Source organism: Sminthopsis crassicaudata, chromosome 3, assembly GCF_048593235.1.
Source record: "Sminthopsis crassicaudata isolate SCR6 chromosome 3, ASM4859323v1, whole genome shotgun sequence".
Lineage (NCBI taxonomy): Eukaryota > Metazoa > Chordata > Mammalia > Dasyuromorphia > Dasyuridae > Sminthopsis > Sminthopsis crassicaudata.
In genome coordinates, this window is record NC_133619.1 from 568,422,538 (window position 1) to 568,437,586 (window position 15,049).

The 15,049-nt window shown below is 37.0% G+C and overlaps 1 protein-coding gene across 1 annotated transcript in view; it reads right to left on the reverse strand.

Moving 5' to 3' along the window:
• Positions 1–13,791: 13,791 nt before the first annotated feature.
• The window catches only part of C3H13orf42 (chromosome 3 C13orf42 homolog), a 30,419-nt gene continuing 29,161 nt past the window's right edge, over positions 13,792–15,049 (reverse strand). The window contains exon 4 of the mRNA XM_074297495.1: positions 13,792–14,040. Within this exon, the coding sequence (XP_074153596.1) occupies positions 13,866–14,040 (175 nt within the window). The 3' untranslated portion in view covers positions 13,792–13,865. The remainder of the gene's footprint in view (positions 14,041–15,049) is intronic.

Sequence of the window (15,049 nt, forward strand, 5' to 3'; positions counted from 1 at the left end):
GAAAATGAATGGATGTCCATCAATTGGAGAATGGTTGGGTAAATTATGGTATATGAAGGTTATGGAATATTATTGCTCTGTAAGAAATGACCAACAGGAGGAATACAGAGAGACTTGGAGAGACTTACATCAACTGATGCTGAGTGAAACGAGCAGAACTAGGAGATCATTATACACTTCAACAATGATACTGTATGAGGATGTATTCTGATGTAAGTGGATATCTTCAATATAGAGAAGAGCTAATCGAATTCCAATTGATCAATGATGGACAGAATCAACTGCACCCAGAAAAGGAACACTGGGAAATGAGTGTAAACTGTTAGCATTTTTTGTTTTTCTCCCCAGACTATTTTTACCTTCCGAATCCAATTCTTCCTTTGCAATAATAACAACAAAATTTGCTTCTGCAATATATATTGTACCTAGGATATACTATAACATATTTAATATGTATGGGAATGCCTGCCATCTAGGGGAGGGGATGGAGGGGATAATATTATAAAAAATTACCTATGCATATGTACTATCAAAAATGTTATAATTATAAAATTAATATAAAAAGGTTAAATAACTTTTGCCCTAAGTCAGACAAGCTGGTGTCAAAGGAAATATGAACTCTTCCTGACTTAAAAATCTTAACACTCCTTCATATTGCCAATTTTTATAACATTAGTTAATTCATCTTAAATGAAATGCATCTTGTTCTTTTCCAAGACCAGTTAAATATATTCATTAGAGAAAAGGTAGAAGAAGAAGGAGAGTAGCTTGTTTAGATCACTAGTTAGACTGATAGCTCTGCAGTTAGGAAGTCTTGAGTTCAACTCAGTCTCAGATACTTCATAGCTCTGTGACTCTGGGCAAGTCACTTAATCCTGTTTGCCTCAGTTTCTTCATCTGTAAAATTATCAAGAGAAAGACATGGCAAACCATTCTAGCTATCTTTGCTAAGAAAACCCCAAATGAGTTCACAAAGAGTCACAAAGGCTCAAGACAAGAATGGAGTCAGGTGAGAATCACAATCATTTTTAACCCTAGAATGCCAAAGACAGAAGGACTCTCGGGGTTCCATCCCTCATTTATCAGAGGACCAGAAAGATGAGGTCATTTATCCAAGATTCCACATACATTGTTTTGTTTTGTTTAGTCATGTTTAGTCATGTCTCTCTTTGGGATTTACTTAGCAAAGGTCTAGGAAAGGTTTGCTATTTCCTTCTCTAGCTCATTTTATGAGGAAACTGAGGCAAACAGCTTATGTGACTTTCCTAGAGTCACAGAGCTAATAAGTGTCTGAGCTCAGGAAAATGAGCCCTTCAAGTCCAGGTTGTTGGTTATTATCATTATTACATAGTGTTCCCCAGGAAATGATTAATTATTTTAGTTAATTATTCCTTCCACTTAAATCTGAGGCTAAAGGACATAAACTTGGGAATCCAAGTACTTCGAATTCATTCAGCAACCATTTTTGAATGCCGTCTCTGTGCAAAGCGCAACAAGAAATACAGAGATATAAGACCCTTCCCTCAAAGAGTTCACAATCTTGTGAGTGAATGGTCTGCATTCAATTACTTATTAGTAGTAAAGATACTTGATTCCTATAATATAGAGATATCTTAGTTGAGACTACTATATAATGAACATAGGGATCTGTATTCTAGAGAGAATGCAAAAATAAATCAAAACATAATCTGGAGTACTCATTCTATAATATTTCTCATACTTCAGGAGTTAAATTACCATGTAGAGGGGCCAAGGAGGATCTTGCCTCATAATGAATCCTACTTTCTAGTCTTATCAAGAAGTCTCTCTTTCCACAATGCTTTTATCAACTTATTTTAGGAGTGGACACCAATGAGCTATTTCCTATATTATTTTCCTTTTTCCTAGTATTTCTTTTCTCATTTCTTCCAGCAACTCTTCCATATATTCCCCCAAGTTCTCTTTCTGCAGATCAATTCAAATTTCTTCTCTACTCTACTTCCAGAAGACATTCTTGAAATTCTTGGGTACCTGTATGTTACCAGCCCATTTTATTTGGATCCTCAAAGTTGATCCACGAGGGAGGGAACAAGCTGACTCTCCAACACTACTGTTGTGTTTGGGCTGTCTTCTTTTTTTTTTTTTTTTTTTTTTTTTTGATGAATTGAGCCTGTTTGCTTCCAAAGTGGAGGGCTTGCTCATTCTCAGACATTGGCCAGTGTGTGCTATTTGTTACTCTGTAGGAGGAACATGTGGTCAGGGAGAGAAAAAAGGAACTGAAATAGGTGATTTCCATAATTATGCTTCCCACTCCTTTGCAGTCACTCAACTGACATTATGTCTTTGGCTGCCAAGTGCTTGTTCTCTTTCCTTGAACACACACACATACACACACTCACATTGCACAATAAATAGATGCTAAAAATCCCCATTTTCTTTTCCGTGCAGCAGATGGCAGGTCTCAGCAACTCAGTGGAAATTAAGCTTTTGGATTTTCTAATAAATTTAAGCATCACACACACACACAAAAAGCGCGAGCTAATTTTGATTCTAATGTTAAGTACCAGATGGCTTATCACTCTTAGAACCCAGCAGCTCTGTGAAAGTGCTCCATACCCAGGGCAAAATGGCCGGGAAGATGTCCCACAGAACACTTGCTTTGAATTTTTAACAACCAGTTGGATTCTTTGGTGAATATCATTTGTTAATAATATTGCATATGATAATCTAGTAAGCAGGTCTTGTCTACTGAGTGTGTCCATCTACCCTGCCAATTTGCTAATTGTATCTGTTATACAACCACTCTAACAGACTGTTTTCCTCTATGTAAATACTCTCTCCACCAAATCTGATTTCTACCTTTCCAGAAGCCTGTGGCTTCATGAGTTACTGTAGCAAATAATAACAATAATAATAATAATATATAATAATAATCCACAAAACCAAAACAAAAAACAAAAAAGAAAAAAAATTCACATAATAGACAGCCTTCTGGGATGACCCTCTTTAAACTTAGCTAGACTGGTCCTCAGTTTGTCATCAGGACTACGTTTGAAGCTTTTGCAATTTGACAAAACTGATAGCTTTTCCTCCACTGATATTACCTTGGATATCCCTGATTTACCCCCACATCATGATGAAAAAAAGGAATAAGATTTCAGCTGAGGATATCATACACTATTTTTCACAACTTCCTTATAAACAATTTCATTTCCTGATCTAGGTTTAAAGAGATATTGACAATTAATTGAATTTAGCCCCCTTTTTTAGTTGATGTGTTTGCATTTGTGCAGATACTGTCTTTGGGGAGTTCTTTCAATAAGCATAAGCCCCACTTCTCTTCTAGCATGTTGTCAAGTCTTCCTGTTTAGACTATTTTTTCACAGCTCCTTTTGACCCAATTTCTTCATAGAAAGTGAAATTTATTGTTCAAATGCCTTTCCTTAACTGTGTGTATACATTTATACATATATATGCATATATGTATGCATATATACACACAATACATCTTTTAATTTAAATATACTATATTCACACATATTTGCTATTATACTACATACTACAGAATAGTACTATACATAGTGCTTTATAAATGCTCTATCTTTCTATTTATCTATAAGGGTGAGATGTCAAGGTGAGATTGCCAAGATAAACATCTCCTGATTTGAGAGAAAAAGCTGAAATGAGAAAAATGTAAAGAAATATATATCAGAGAATGAGTTGCTCAAATTAAATGATACCCCAATTTTTTCTTCTTTAATTCCTAGGGATTTGCTGATCCGTATAAATATGACCTTGCTTTTTGCTCTAAACCCTTCCTGTTGTCATTTTGCAAAGTTCCATCCTATATCACATTTTTTTTTTGGTCAACTTCTCCTTCGTAGCCCTAGGCAAGGAAAAGGAAGGATTACTCAACATGAACTTCACCTATGCCTTGGTTGTGGAGCCAAAATAATCCAGAACCTAGAATCATAAGCCTGAACTGGAGTCTTGGCTCTATACTTTATAAACTACATGACAAACATTCTGAGCCTTAGGGTCCCAATCTATAAAAGTAAAATAATAACACTTGCATTCCCCATCTCACCGGAGATTTATGAAGTTCAAAGAGTTTTGTGAATATCTAAATACATGTGAATTGTTATCATTCACCTCCATCACAGGATCACCTAGAGTTATCTTCAAGAGAATTACATGTAGGCAAAACTGAGCAGTCAGTTGGATAGGGGTATACTTATGAAATACATATTCATATTTATTTATCACATGTTTTAATACTTAGAAATTGTATAGCTTGAAGAAGGCAAATGCCAGTCAAAAGTCTTGAGAAGTTCACTTTCTGAATTTCCAGAAGGGTTGTTTATCTTTCGAATTTTTGTGACAAGGGCCAGAACAATTTTTTGTAAGGAGAGGAATTAAGAAGGTACAATAAGAAGCTTGGCCCTAAAGAGAAAATATAAAGAATCACCTCCCTCTAGTTTTTAAAAGAGGTGTGTGTGAGGGGGTTGAAGGAATACTCTCTGAGCCTAAGGGTCTGAGGACATTGCACCAGCTTTCTGTCCCTAAAAGTCAAATCTGCTCTGCCTTTATGCATATAATCCAGACCAAACTTAATTATGGAGTAGTCTGCCTCTAATGGTAGTTCAAACTCTGGCTCAGGCTTGCTTAAACAGGACATACATTTTAGATGCTGTATGCTCATTATCACATGTTAGTCTGGATTATGGGATAGAACAAGCCCTTCCACCCCCAATCTCCCACTTTCCCTTTTGGGGAAGTAAACGGAATCATTCCTGACATGATTCTCAGCCAGAAAGAAAGAATCACCCTGAGAGTACAAATATTTTCTTTAAAAAATTTACCAATTTTTTTACTTTTCTTGTTCAGTAGCCAGCAGGAGGACTCATTATTACAACATTCAAGCCTTTCAGACAATAGGAAGATAATTGTTTAAAAAAGAGCTCTCAAAAAAACAAAATACAAGTTTAATCTGTTTAATTAATCCCCCTTATTTTACATTTAATTCTCTCCGTCACTTTTTAAAATCTAGATAATCAACAAAACAATAAATCAAGTTCCAATTTGTAGCATTTGCTGATTTCCAGTGTGTAGATGCGCACAGAATTCAAGCTGACTATAGAGAACACTCCTGCCTTCTTGCATCTTTGCATCACTCAAAGCCAGAAGCATACCCCAAAGTAATGGAAACAAGGAAGGTGACTCTGACCATGCTCTGTGGAATGGTCCTTGTTACTGATATGCTTTGCAAATTTTAGAGCAATATATAAATATCAATTACTTTTGTAATTAGTCTAGGGAAAGAAGCTGAGTGAGACCTGTTGTCCTGAAGAAAAATAATGTCTTTTATAAAAATTTTACTTTTATGGATTAAAACAATAATTTCTATAACATCATGGTATAATTTTTAAAAAGAGGATTGCACATGAAACTGCAAATCTATTATATACAACTTGCTATTCCTTTAAAATATATGATGTTATCACATAAATTTCTTTTTTTTCTTTTTCCCCCTTCCCCCATCCTTGAGATGGCTACCATTAAACAAATATGTGTGTGTATATAAAATAATTCTATACATACTTCTATTTATCAGTTTGTTTTTTGGATGCAGATGGTCTCTTTCTTCACATGTCCTCTGTAGTTAATATGGGTATTTATAATAGCCAAAATGACTTATTCACTGAAAGTTGTTCTTAAAATAATATTGATATTATTATATACAAGTTTCTCTTGATTCTTCTCATTTCACTCTTCATTGTTCTGTGCAAGTCTATCCATATTTTTCTAATATCATCAAAGCTTCTGAAAAAATATTCCTTCTAGAAAAATTAGAACTCACATACCCTTATGTCTCTGTGTGTGTGTGTGTGTGTATGTTTAATATAAAACCTGAGGAAAGTCTTCGATCTGAAAAACCATTTTTTGGTTTTAAATCCCATTGTTGATATATACAGATTGACAAAGGTAAATTGGTCATATATGACTCTCAGTCTCTGAGTTTGACATTGGAGGGGTTTGACTCAGTTTTTAAAAGTGAACCATTTCCTTAGAACACTGAGAAAATTGAGGCACTTTCAAAAAGTCTCAGCAAAATCTTAATAAACTGAATTCACCTCCAGCAAGCAGCACATGGACGCCTGCAATTCATCCACAGCAACTGCTATTATTAAGGCCCATAATTAAGCGAAGCGAGCTTAGTCATCCTGCCTTCTGTTACTACTGCACATTCTTTCGTGATCAGCAAAAAGGAAGCCAGATATTTCTTAGGGATCAAGCTCCACCATGTGGCCGACGGACAGTTATTCCAGCATTTCTAAGAAGCGGCTGAAAAAGCAGCCCTGCTTTCTTACTCCACAGGCAACATTGCACCTGGCTTCTTAAGCCTTATAACCTTGACAGGCGTATTTCCTTAAAGCCCAAAGGAAGCAATGTGGTTTCCTGGATAAAGCCCCATAGTCCCAACCCCGGTTCTGGGATTATTCCCTCAATCATAGAGTCATTATATTCAAACCACTGAAGTGAGCTCCCATTTTCCTAACCATAAAGTGGGGTAAATGATTCATGTATTAGAGATCTGAACCTAAAAGGGACCTTAGAAACCTCTCTAGTCCACCTCCTTCCAAATCCAAATCCCAATGTTATATATAAGGAATTGAGGGCCAGGGGGCTTGGATTCTTGGTTAAGGTCACAGAGATCCTAAGTAGCGAGGCCTGAATCCAAATCCAGATCCCATGACTCCAGAGCAAGCAGGTTTTTCCACTGTACTACACTGACTTCATTCATTCATTTATCCAGCATTTATCAAACACCTACTAAGCGCCAGGAACTTATGCAAGTCCTTGGTATACAGCAACAAACATGGAGTGATTCTCCAATGGGTGAACAGGATTGATATAATAAATATGGGTTTGGATAGGTTAGGACCAAAATGTCAAACTGTTAAAGATTCAGGTTTCAGAGCACATGATAACTGAACTCACAGGACTACTTAGAGGAAAAACCATCTTACAAATTCTAAAGAATTGTAAATAGTCATAATTATTAAATGTGGGTTGATGACTAACTCAAACACAGAATTTAACATCATGGGACAGTAGCTCTTGATTCAGAAGATAGGTTCAAATCCTGATTTCTATGTGGCTTTGCACAAATCACTTAACAGTCTTAATTTCCTCATCTATTAAAAAAAGAGAATTTTAGACTATGTGGACTTTGAGATCTCTCTCAACTCTAAATATATGATCCTGCAAGAAATTCTTTTGTACCATGTCCTGTTATATTAGAACAGGCCCAGGACGGGAGGTTGAGTCCATACATCAGATGTAACTTTAAAGTAATAGGACTGATGGGATATTAAACACATCTGAACAGACATATTCAAGTAAGTGTTATATTCTCCAAAGCAGTTCCCTTGGGAGGGTCCAAACAGATTTCCTTGATATGGTTGCCGTGCTCACCATTTTAGAATAGTCATCAGGGACTGTGGTACATTTTAAAGAATATATCCTTACAGTGGCAAATGGTCAATCTTTGAAGCTGAGTTTGATTTTTTTTTGAAGAGTTTAGGAAACAAATCTGGTGGAAAAAATTGGGCAGCCAATCTGGAGTTAATGAGGTGAGAAGATAAAGTTATAAGACAGAGCTCTTGTGTGACTTATGAACATGTCCTAGAGGCAGGTCCAAAAGGGAGTTTGCGCAATGTTTCATGCAGCGGTGATGTTGTAGGAATAAGTGAACTCTTTTCAAATAACACTCATTTGGATGTGTTGGTCTCAGTATGTGTGTTAAAAACATTAATGCTATCATTTTATAGTACAAACTCATTTATCACAGAGTCATCATGGAAATGTAGAATTCTATCAAGACTCACAATACAACTAATGTTCCTCCAGGATAGCAAAGTGGTACAATGGATAGGGTCTGTTGTCAGGAGGACCTGAGTTAAAAATTTCATATACTTACTAGTTCTGTGTCCTTGAACAAGTTACTTTACTTCTGTTTGCCTCAGTTTCCTCATCAGCAAAATGGGGGCAATAATGTCATTTATTTCTTACTGTTATTGTGAAGATCAAATGAGGTAATAATTGTAAAGTACTTAGCATATGGTATAGAGATAATAACTATAATTATTATACATTAGTTAATGTCCTTTGAGAGTCAGCAAGGTCACATAGGTTCTTGAGTGTATTGTCACTTTTGTTTTCCAATCAGTGATCTGAACTTTTGTTTTTTCTTTAGTAGGAGATACTTCATCAACCTGTTTGTTGAGACTGGAAAATAATCAATTGTGAGAATGGTATAGCTGAAAGAGTGCTATATGTGGAGTCAAGAAAGGTTTGGGGTCAAATTCCAATGTAGTACCATGCAAACCAGGTTGGACTTGGAGTTAGTGGAGCCAGGTTTCAATCCTACATCTGAAACTGAGAGTACTATGGTGGACAGGACAATCAGCCTCTGAATTGTGATTACTTCATCTGGAATTGGTACCGCCTTCTACAGAGGTTCTAAGTAGTAAATGAGATGACAATGCACTGCTATACCCTGGCTATGTATTTGTTTTAAATTTGATTCTGCAAATTAATCCATGGGTCTGTCACAGGTAAAATGAACATACCGCTTCACCCTGAAGGGAATGAAATATATGGAGATGAATGCAGAGTCTTATAACAAAGGATTCTGCCACATTCTGCAGTTAGACTCATTGGACCTTCTGGATCATATTGTGCCACTGGTGCTCTTGTGAGCAGAGCCAGCTCCCTAAGTGCTTCACTAAAAAGAGCACTGGGCCTGTAGTCAGGAAAACCTGAATTCCTTCCTTCCTTCCTTCTTCCTTCTCTCCCTCCCTCCTTTCTTCCTTCCTTCTTTCTTCCATCTCTCACTTCCTTCTTTCTTTCTTCTTTCTTCCATCCTTCCTTCTCTCTTCCTTTCTTCTTTCTTTCCTTCACAAGATAAAACCACAAAGTCCCTAAAATCTGTAGAACAGCCGATATTTAGTCTATTAATATAAGGGCAGAACTGGTGTTAGTAGAGCGTTCCAATGAGCATCTTCATTTTCCTGATGACTAAGGTCAAGTAAAAAGTCTGTGACATAATCCAAAGACATCATGCATCTGTCTTCTGGCTTTCTGCCTGAGTATGGCTATGTAGTTTTTGTAGGGAGAATGGTGAGGTTTATTCAGACCCAAAAGCAGCACATAAATCATTTTCAGGACCATCTAAAAAAGGCAGGAATGGGAAGAGACAGAGGCTGATGACCTTGTTGGTTCCCCTTAGTCTTCCTTCTCATCCTAGCTTCATTTGCATTGCTAACCTGGTAAGAGCTTGTGAGTTTAAAACCCAGTCATTCCTGAGCCCCAAAGTTGCTATGAGACAGAATCCCCAAAATGAGATTGGAAGATAAAGACTCAAAATCAGGGATTTACAGGAGTTGGAAAGATTGTTCTAAACTTGTCTCATGGAATTTTCTTGGGCCTGTGAACCTCAAGGTTAAAGGGATAAAAATAATAAATTTCCTCTTAGCTTTTGAGGGCCTTCTTCTGGCTCTTCCTGGCTGACTTGCTGACTATGATGGCTCATAGTCCTCTACCTTGCACTAAAAATAATATAGTTCTCCCTTACCAAGAGGAAAGTGGTATTACAAAGCAGTAGATGGCTTTGAAGAGGGAAGGGTTTATTAAGCACCTTCTAAGCATCAGGTACTGACCTAAGCGCTCATGAGATCCTCACAATAATCCTGGGAGACAACCAAAGGTTAAATGAAATGCCTGAGGATATACAGTCAGTAATTATTTGAGGCTGGATTTAAATTCAGGTCTTCTTGGCTGCTATTCCAGTGCTCTATCTAGGAGCCACCTACCTGCCTCCCAGAGCACTTATGGCTATGAGACCAGCAGGGATGAGTGAGTCAAAGAGCAGAAATGTAATCACCAGAAGAGAAAAACTACTAAAGGATATTGGCAGCTGGAAATGTGAGCTACTCTGGACCAATACCCTGGCCACATAAGGACTCCTTACTTGTTTGCCCCAAATATACTATATTTTCTACATATATGTCCTTCCCCTCTGGAGTTGTGGTTATCTGTGGGAGAACATACTGCACGTGTGAATGAAGTTATCACTTTATTTGCCAAGTTGTTCGATTAAATGTCTTATGTTATGAATTGCTGTGACATCCAGTTGACACATAAAAATAAACACACCGCTGGGGGCCTGAGAGCTACAGTTCTGAGTGATTGCTGACTTACAGAGTGCTGAATGGGAGGGGGTTCCAGATGCTACAAAGAAATCCTCATGTTAGCTCAATTTAGAATGAGACCGCCAGTTTAGTGAGTTTTTGTTAGCACTAAATTTCCCTATGAAGGACAATTTGATAAATAATAAAGTTGAGAAAAGTAGAGTTATCTCCATTCCAAAATGTATTAAGGATTTAGTTTAGGCTGTTGCCATCTGCAATTTGATTAATGTGAATGTGGTCTTGGGATAGAGCTCCTGTGACAGGTTTGTACTTATGGAGTCAAGTTCAAGTTCTCTGTAAAGACATCTTTATCTTGTCCCGAGTTGTCTTGTCCCCAGGAGTCTAATAAAGGGTCAGGTACAGGACATTTGAGCTAGAGGCCTCTGAGAACCACCAATGGATATGAGAGCTGAAGAGGTACTTTTTTAGAAACAGTAGCTGGGGGAAAAGGGGGATTTGGTGTTTAGGAAAAGATTTTAGAAATTTATCTCTTCTCCCTTTAACTTTTGTCCAAGGCAAGACTTCCTTTAGGATTGTTTTTGGTAACTGATTTTGGTATACAATAGAATAACATAAAACAAACAACTTTGAAGTTAAGAGCTGAGATCAAAGCAGGGACCAGGCAGGATTCCAGAGATTTGAACATGAAGCATAAAGTATCCTTCCCTCACACCCCCCCAGTCCTCTGCTTCCTGACAGAGAAGTCACAGACTCAAGATGAAGAAGAGAAATGAGACATTCACTTTCCTGACATCCCCCCTGCAACAGTTTTGTACCACTAAATGTATTTATTACAAGGGTTTGGCTCATTTCTTTTTCTATTGCAGAGAGGGAAGAATTAGGCAGATGAGAGAAAGAGAAAATAAATGCTTGTTGATTTTTTTTTAAGTTTTAAAAACCTTCTGTTATGGTATTGAAATTTAGGGCAAAATAGAGAAACTAAGGTTACCCAATTAATTCAGTGAAGCAACTGGTGGATTATGGGAATTGCTGGGGGGAGATAGAAGAGCAAAGGGAATAAAGAGTCAAACTAGCTGTCTTGGGGAATTAAGTCTTATGTATTCAATGATAATGCTCCCTCCTAGGAGTACCCCCAAATAAAATCTTAGGGAATAACAGCAGGAGCTGAAATTCAAAATCTAAAATTTGTCATTGATCCCATCCTCTCAGAATGAAGACACAAAAATCATCTCAGAACATGAATCTTCTGTTTTTGAATCATGGGATTTTCATTTAGGACAATCTGTATACATTCTTACAGCAGGCAAATATACAAAACTTTTAAAAGAAAGGGGGGAAAAAAGACAGTTTCATTTCCCGTGAAGAATAGATGAAAAAAAAAAAAAAAGACAACCAGAAGTCCACATTAGCCCCTCCCCTCCTGCTCTATGTTATCTTGTGCTTTATTTATAAAAGCAAAATATATACAATGCATCTTCTCCACATGAAATCCCAGTCAGTTTGGACTAGATTGTGGGTGGAATGGCTTCCAAGTAAACACTTTTTTTTTTTTGAAAAAAGACAGCAAGATCTAACTTCAGAGGAATTTCATTCAAATCCTCAGCCCTACTATTTGTAAGTCATTTATCTCTTCTGGAACTCAGTTTCCTAATCTATAAAATGAAGGGATTGGAATAAATGGATTGTAAGGAACCTTCCTTCTTTAATAATACTATGTTGGGGTTCCTGTTGCTTTAGTAGGGACACAACTGAAACCCACAGTAATTTCATAGTTATCATTCTATGATAATACTAGCATTTATTATCACATTAAGGTTTGCAAAGCACTTTACATATTTCATTTCATTTGATCCTCACAAGAACCCTGTGAGATAGATGCTATTATCCCCATTTGCAGATGGGGAAACCAAGGCAAACAGAGGTTTAGTTGACTCACCTTAATTGTACTATTAATATGTATCCAAGGCAAGATTTGAATTCAAGTTTTCCTGATTCCAGGTCAATCGCTCTCTCTACTATGCCAGTCTGTGTGCTATGAATGGCATTGTTGACTAATGCCTCCAAGTCATCCAAACTTTTATTTATCAGATGGAAATAAAATGTCTGGTTTCTTCAGGAAGGTTAGTAAAAGCAGCTATGTGTTAGCATAAGCAGTAAAAACAACAACAACAACAACAAACCAACAAAAACCCATCTTTGAATTGGCACTCAAAACAAAAAAAAAAAAAAAAAAAGAGAAGATTAAAAACAGTTCCAAGAATTTTTTTTTCTTGGAAATGGAAACTGTATTAAAAAAAAAAAGGCAATAGAATGGGAATGTAGATTTGTGCTTAAAAGAATGAAAGGTGTTTAGGATTATACATTCAAATTCACAAAAATGGAAACTTTAAAAAGCAAAATTAAACCTGCCTAAGTGAATACTTCCTCTAGAATTCTGTGGAAGTCCAAAGGAATATACTTCTGTGGTCAGAACACCCTAAGTAGCAGTTGGGAGATTAAAGCAGTAAGGGAGATTAAAAGGAGGCTTCCTGCCCCATCTCTTGGCCCCCATATCTAGTGCAAAACCAAAGGAAGGAGAGGCTGGGCTTAATATGGTGTCCAGTCCTCTCTGAGGTAAAGGCAATTAAAACGCCAAATTCCTCCTCTTCCCTGTGGCTAATGGGAGTTTTAAGGTACCTGCATATATCCTCCATGGATTTATTGATTTGGAGGAGATAGGGAAAAGGAAATTAATCTCTCTTCTTACTGATTCTCCTCCTCCAAGTATTGATAAAATGGCTCAGTGAGGACTGGTAGGTGGATAGCAGTTGTATAATGAGATAACCCTCTTGTACAAAATAGAAGCATGGTTATTCTAATCTCGAAACAATGTGCCCAGACTTCTTCTTTGGAGCAACCAAAGAGAAGGAAGGGGTTCATGTTCCTTTAAACTTTAGCTAGAATAAAGGAGGAAATGTAGTAGAAAATCAAGCTTGAAAGCTACATCCTAAAAATTTCCTCTCTGACCTGAGGGGCTTATGGAAAGAAGAAGATCCCTTAGGACACATGATAAGGGTCCTTCTCGAAGGAGACAGTGGGAAGGGATGGGTAATGCTTAGCAAAATTGCTTGGAAGACCAGAATTTAATCCTTTTTTCACTAGATTAGAGGAAAGTTTCTTTCTCTGTACTTTGTCCTAGCCCAAGGCACTGTTGTTAATAATCATTTGGACACACAAGTCCTTAGATCATTAGGCAGAACAAGAGAAAAATGATTAGTCTAGCAAATAATGAATGAGAACAGCCAGTCTTGCTGATTGTGACTGGAGAAATTTCTGGTCTAAGATGCATCCAGCCTGCCCCCAGGGAAACCAGGTGCTAGAGATGGTCTTCCACTAAAGCCATGCTTTCATTATACAATCCATCAAAAAACTCAGGGGAGGTCTAAGCAGGTCTTTTTGGCAACAAGCGGGCACAGAGAATTGGAAAGAGAAAACAGGATACTGTAAGTGGGACTCTATCCCAGGCCATTTTGGGAAGTGTTTTTTTTTTTTTTTTTTTAAGAAATATAAATATTTTATTCTTAAAGTGCCAAACACACTGAGCTTAGTTGAGCATCAAGTTGGTTCTCCCAGAGCACAGATGAGGGAGCAGTTAAGTAAGAGTCCGGGAAACAAGAGCAAAAACTTTTCTCAGTACATAGTCTGTTGCCAAGGATGCTCTGATGGGAACCACCGTCGAGAGGGGACCTCTATTTCATAATTATCTTCTCTTGGTGCAGCCATTGACTCCAGGGAGAAAAATTCTGTTTCCCACTCAGGTTCTTCACATGTTAGACTGAAGAGAATCTGCTTGGAGGTCCCCAAGCTAGAAGGAAGGAAGCAGAGAGAAGGCAGTTAACTCTGAACTGGGACCACCTTCTAGCATCACAGACCCCAAGAAACCTTTGTCTTTCAATATTTCCTGAGAATATAATGATCATTTACCAAATATTGTACTTTTCTAATGAGGAGAAATTGCTGTCAAGGAAAGGGAGAAATTATAGTGGTGGGGGAAGGGAGCTAGATATTGGGCTGTTACTTAAAAAGAAAGAAAAAGCAATTAGAGATGCTGCTGCTTCTCTAAGCATGCTCTCCAATGGAAAAATCACTGGACTTGAAGAGAAGAAAGCGTATATAAAACTTCAGCTCAACCTTTGTTTCTGACGACAAGTAACGACTTCCTTCTGAGACTTAGTTTCTTCATTTACAAAATAAGATAATACTCATCTAGAGTGGTTAAAGAGCTAGCTGGGTTCAAGTCTTGCCTCTGATACTTGTGAGTTCTGTGACCACAAAGGCAGTATTTAACCTCTCAGTGGCAGAGAAAGCTCACTGAGACTATAGATATGGATGGAATCTGTGGTTTTACTCATAGGGAACTTCTGATTGAGAGGACTTATATTTTTCTAAAATTATATCTTACTGAAAAGTTGTTGATCTGCTTTGTTGGAGGGAACTTACACACTGGGAATTTCAAATACTGCTGAAATCACAAGTCTAGATTAAAAAAAACAAACTCCCATTCCTTACATCTAAAGCTGATTGTGAAAAAAAAATACTCTGCAAACCATAAAAACAATAGGAACATAGACTATTCTTTTTTTTTTTTAAGAAATTAGAGGAATTTATTTTTTCTAAACTTAAATTTATTTATTTTAATACACATTGTTTTTTGAATCATGGGAGAGAAAAATTAGAACAAAAAGGAAAAACCATAGAAGAGAAAAAAAAAAAAAAAGAAGTGAACATAGCATGTGTTAATTTACATTCACTTTCCATAGTTCTTTTTCTGGATGCAGAAGACATTTTCTGTCCAAAATCTATTAGGATTGCTT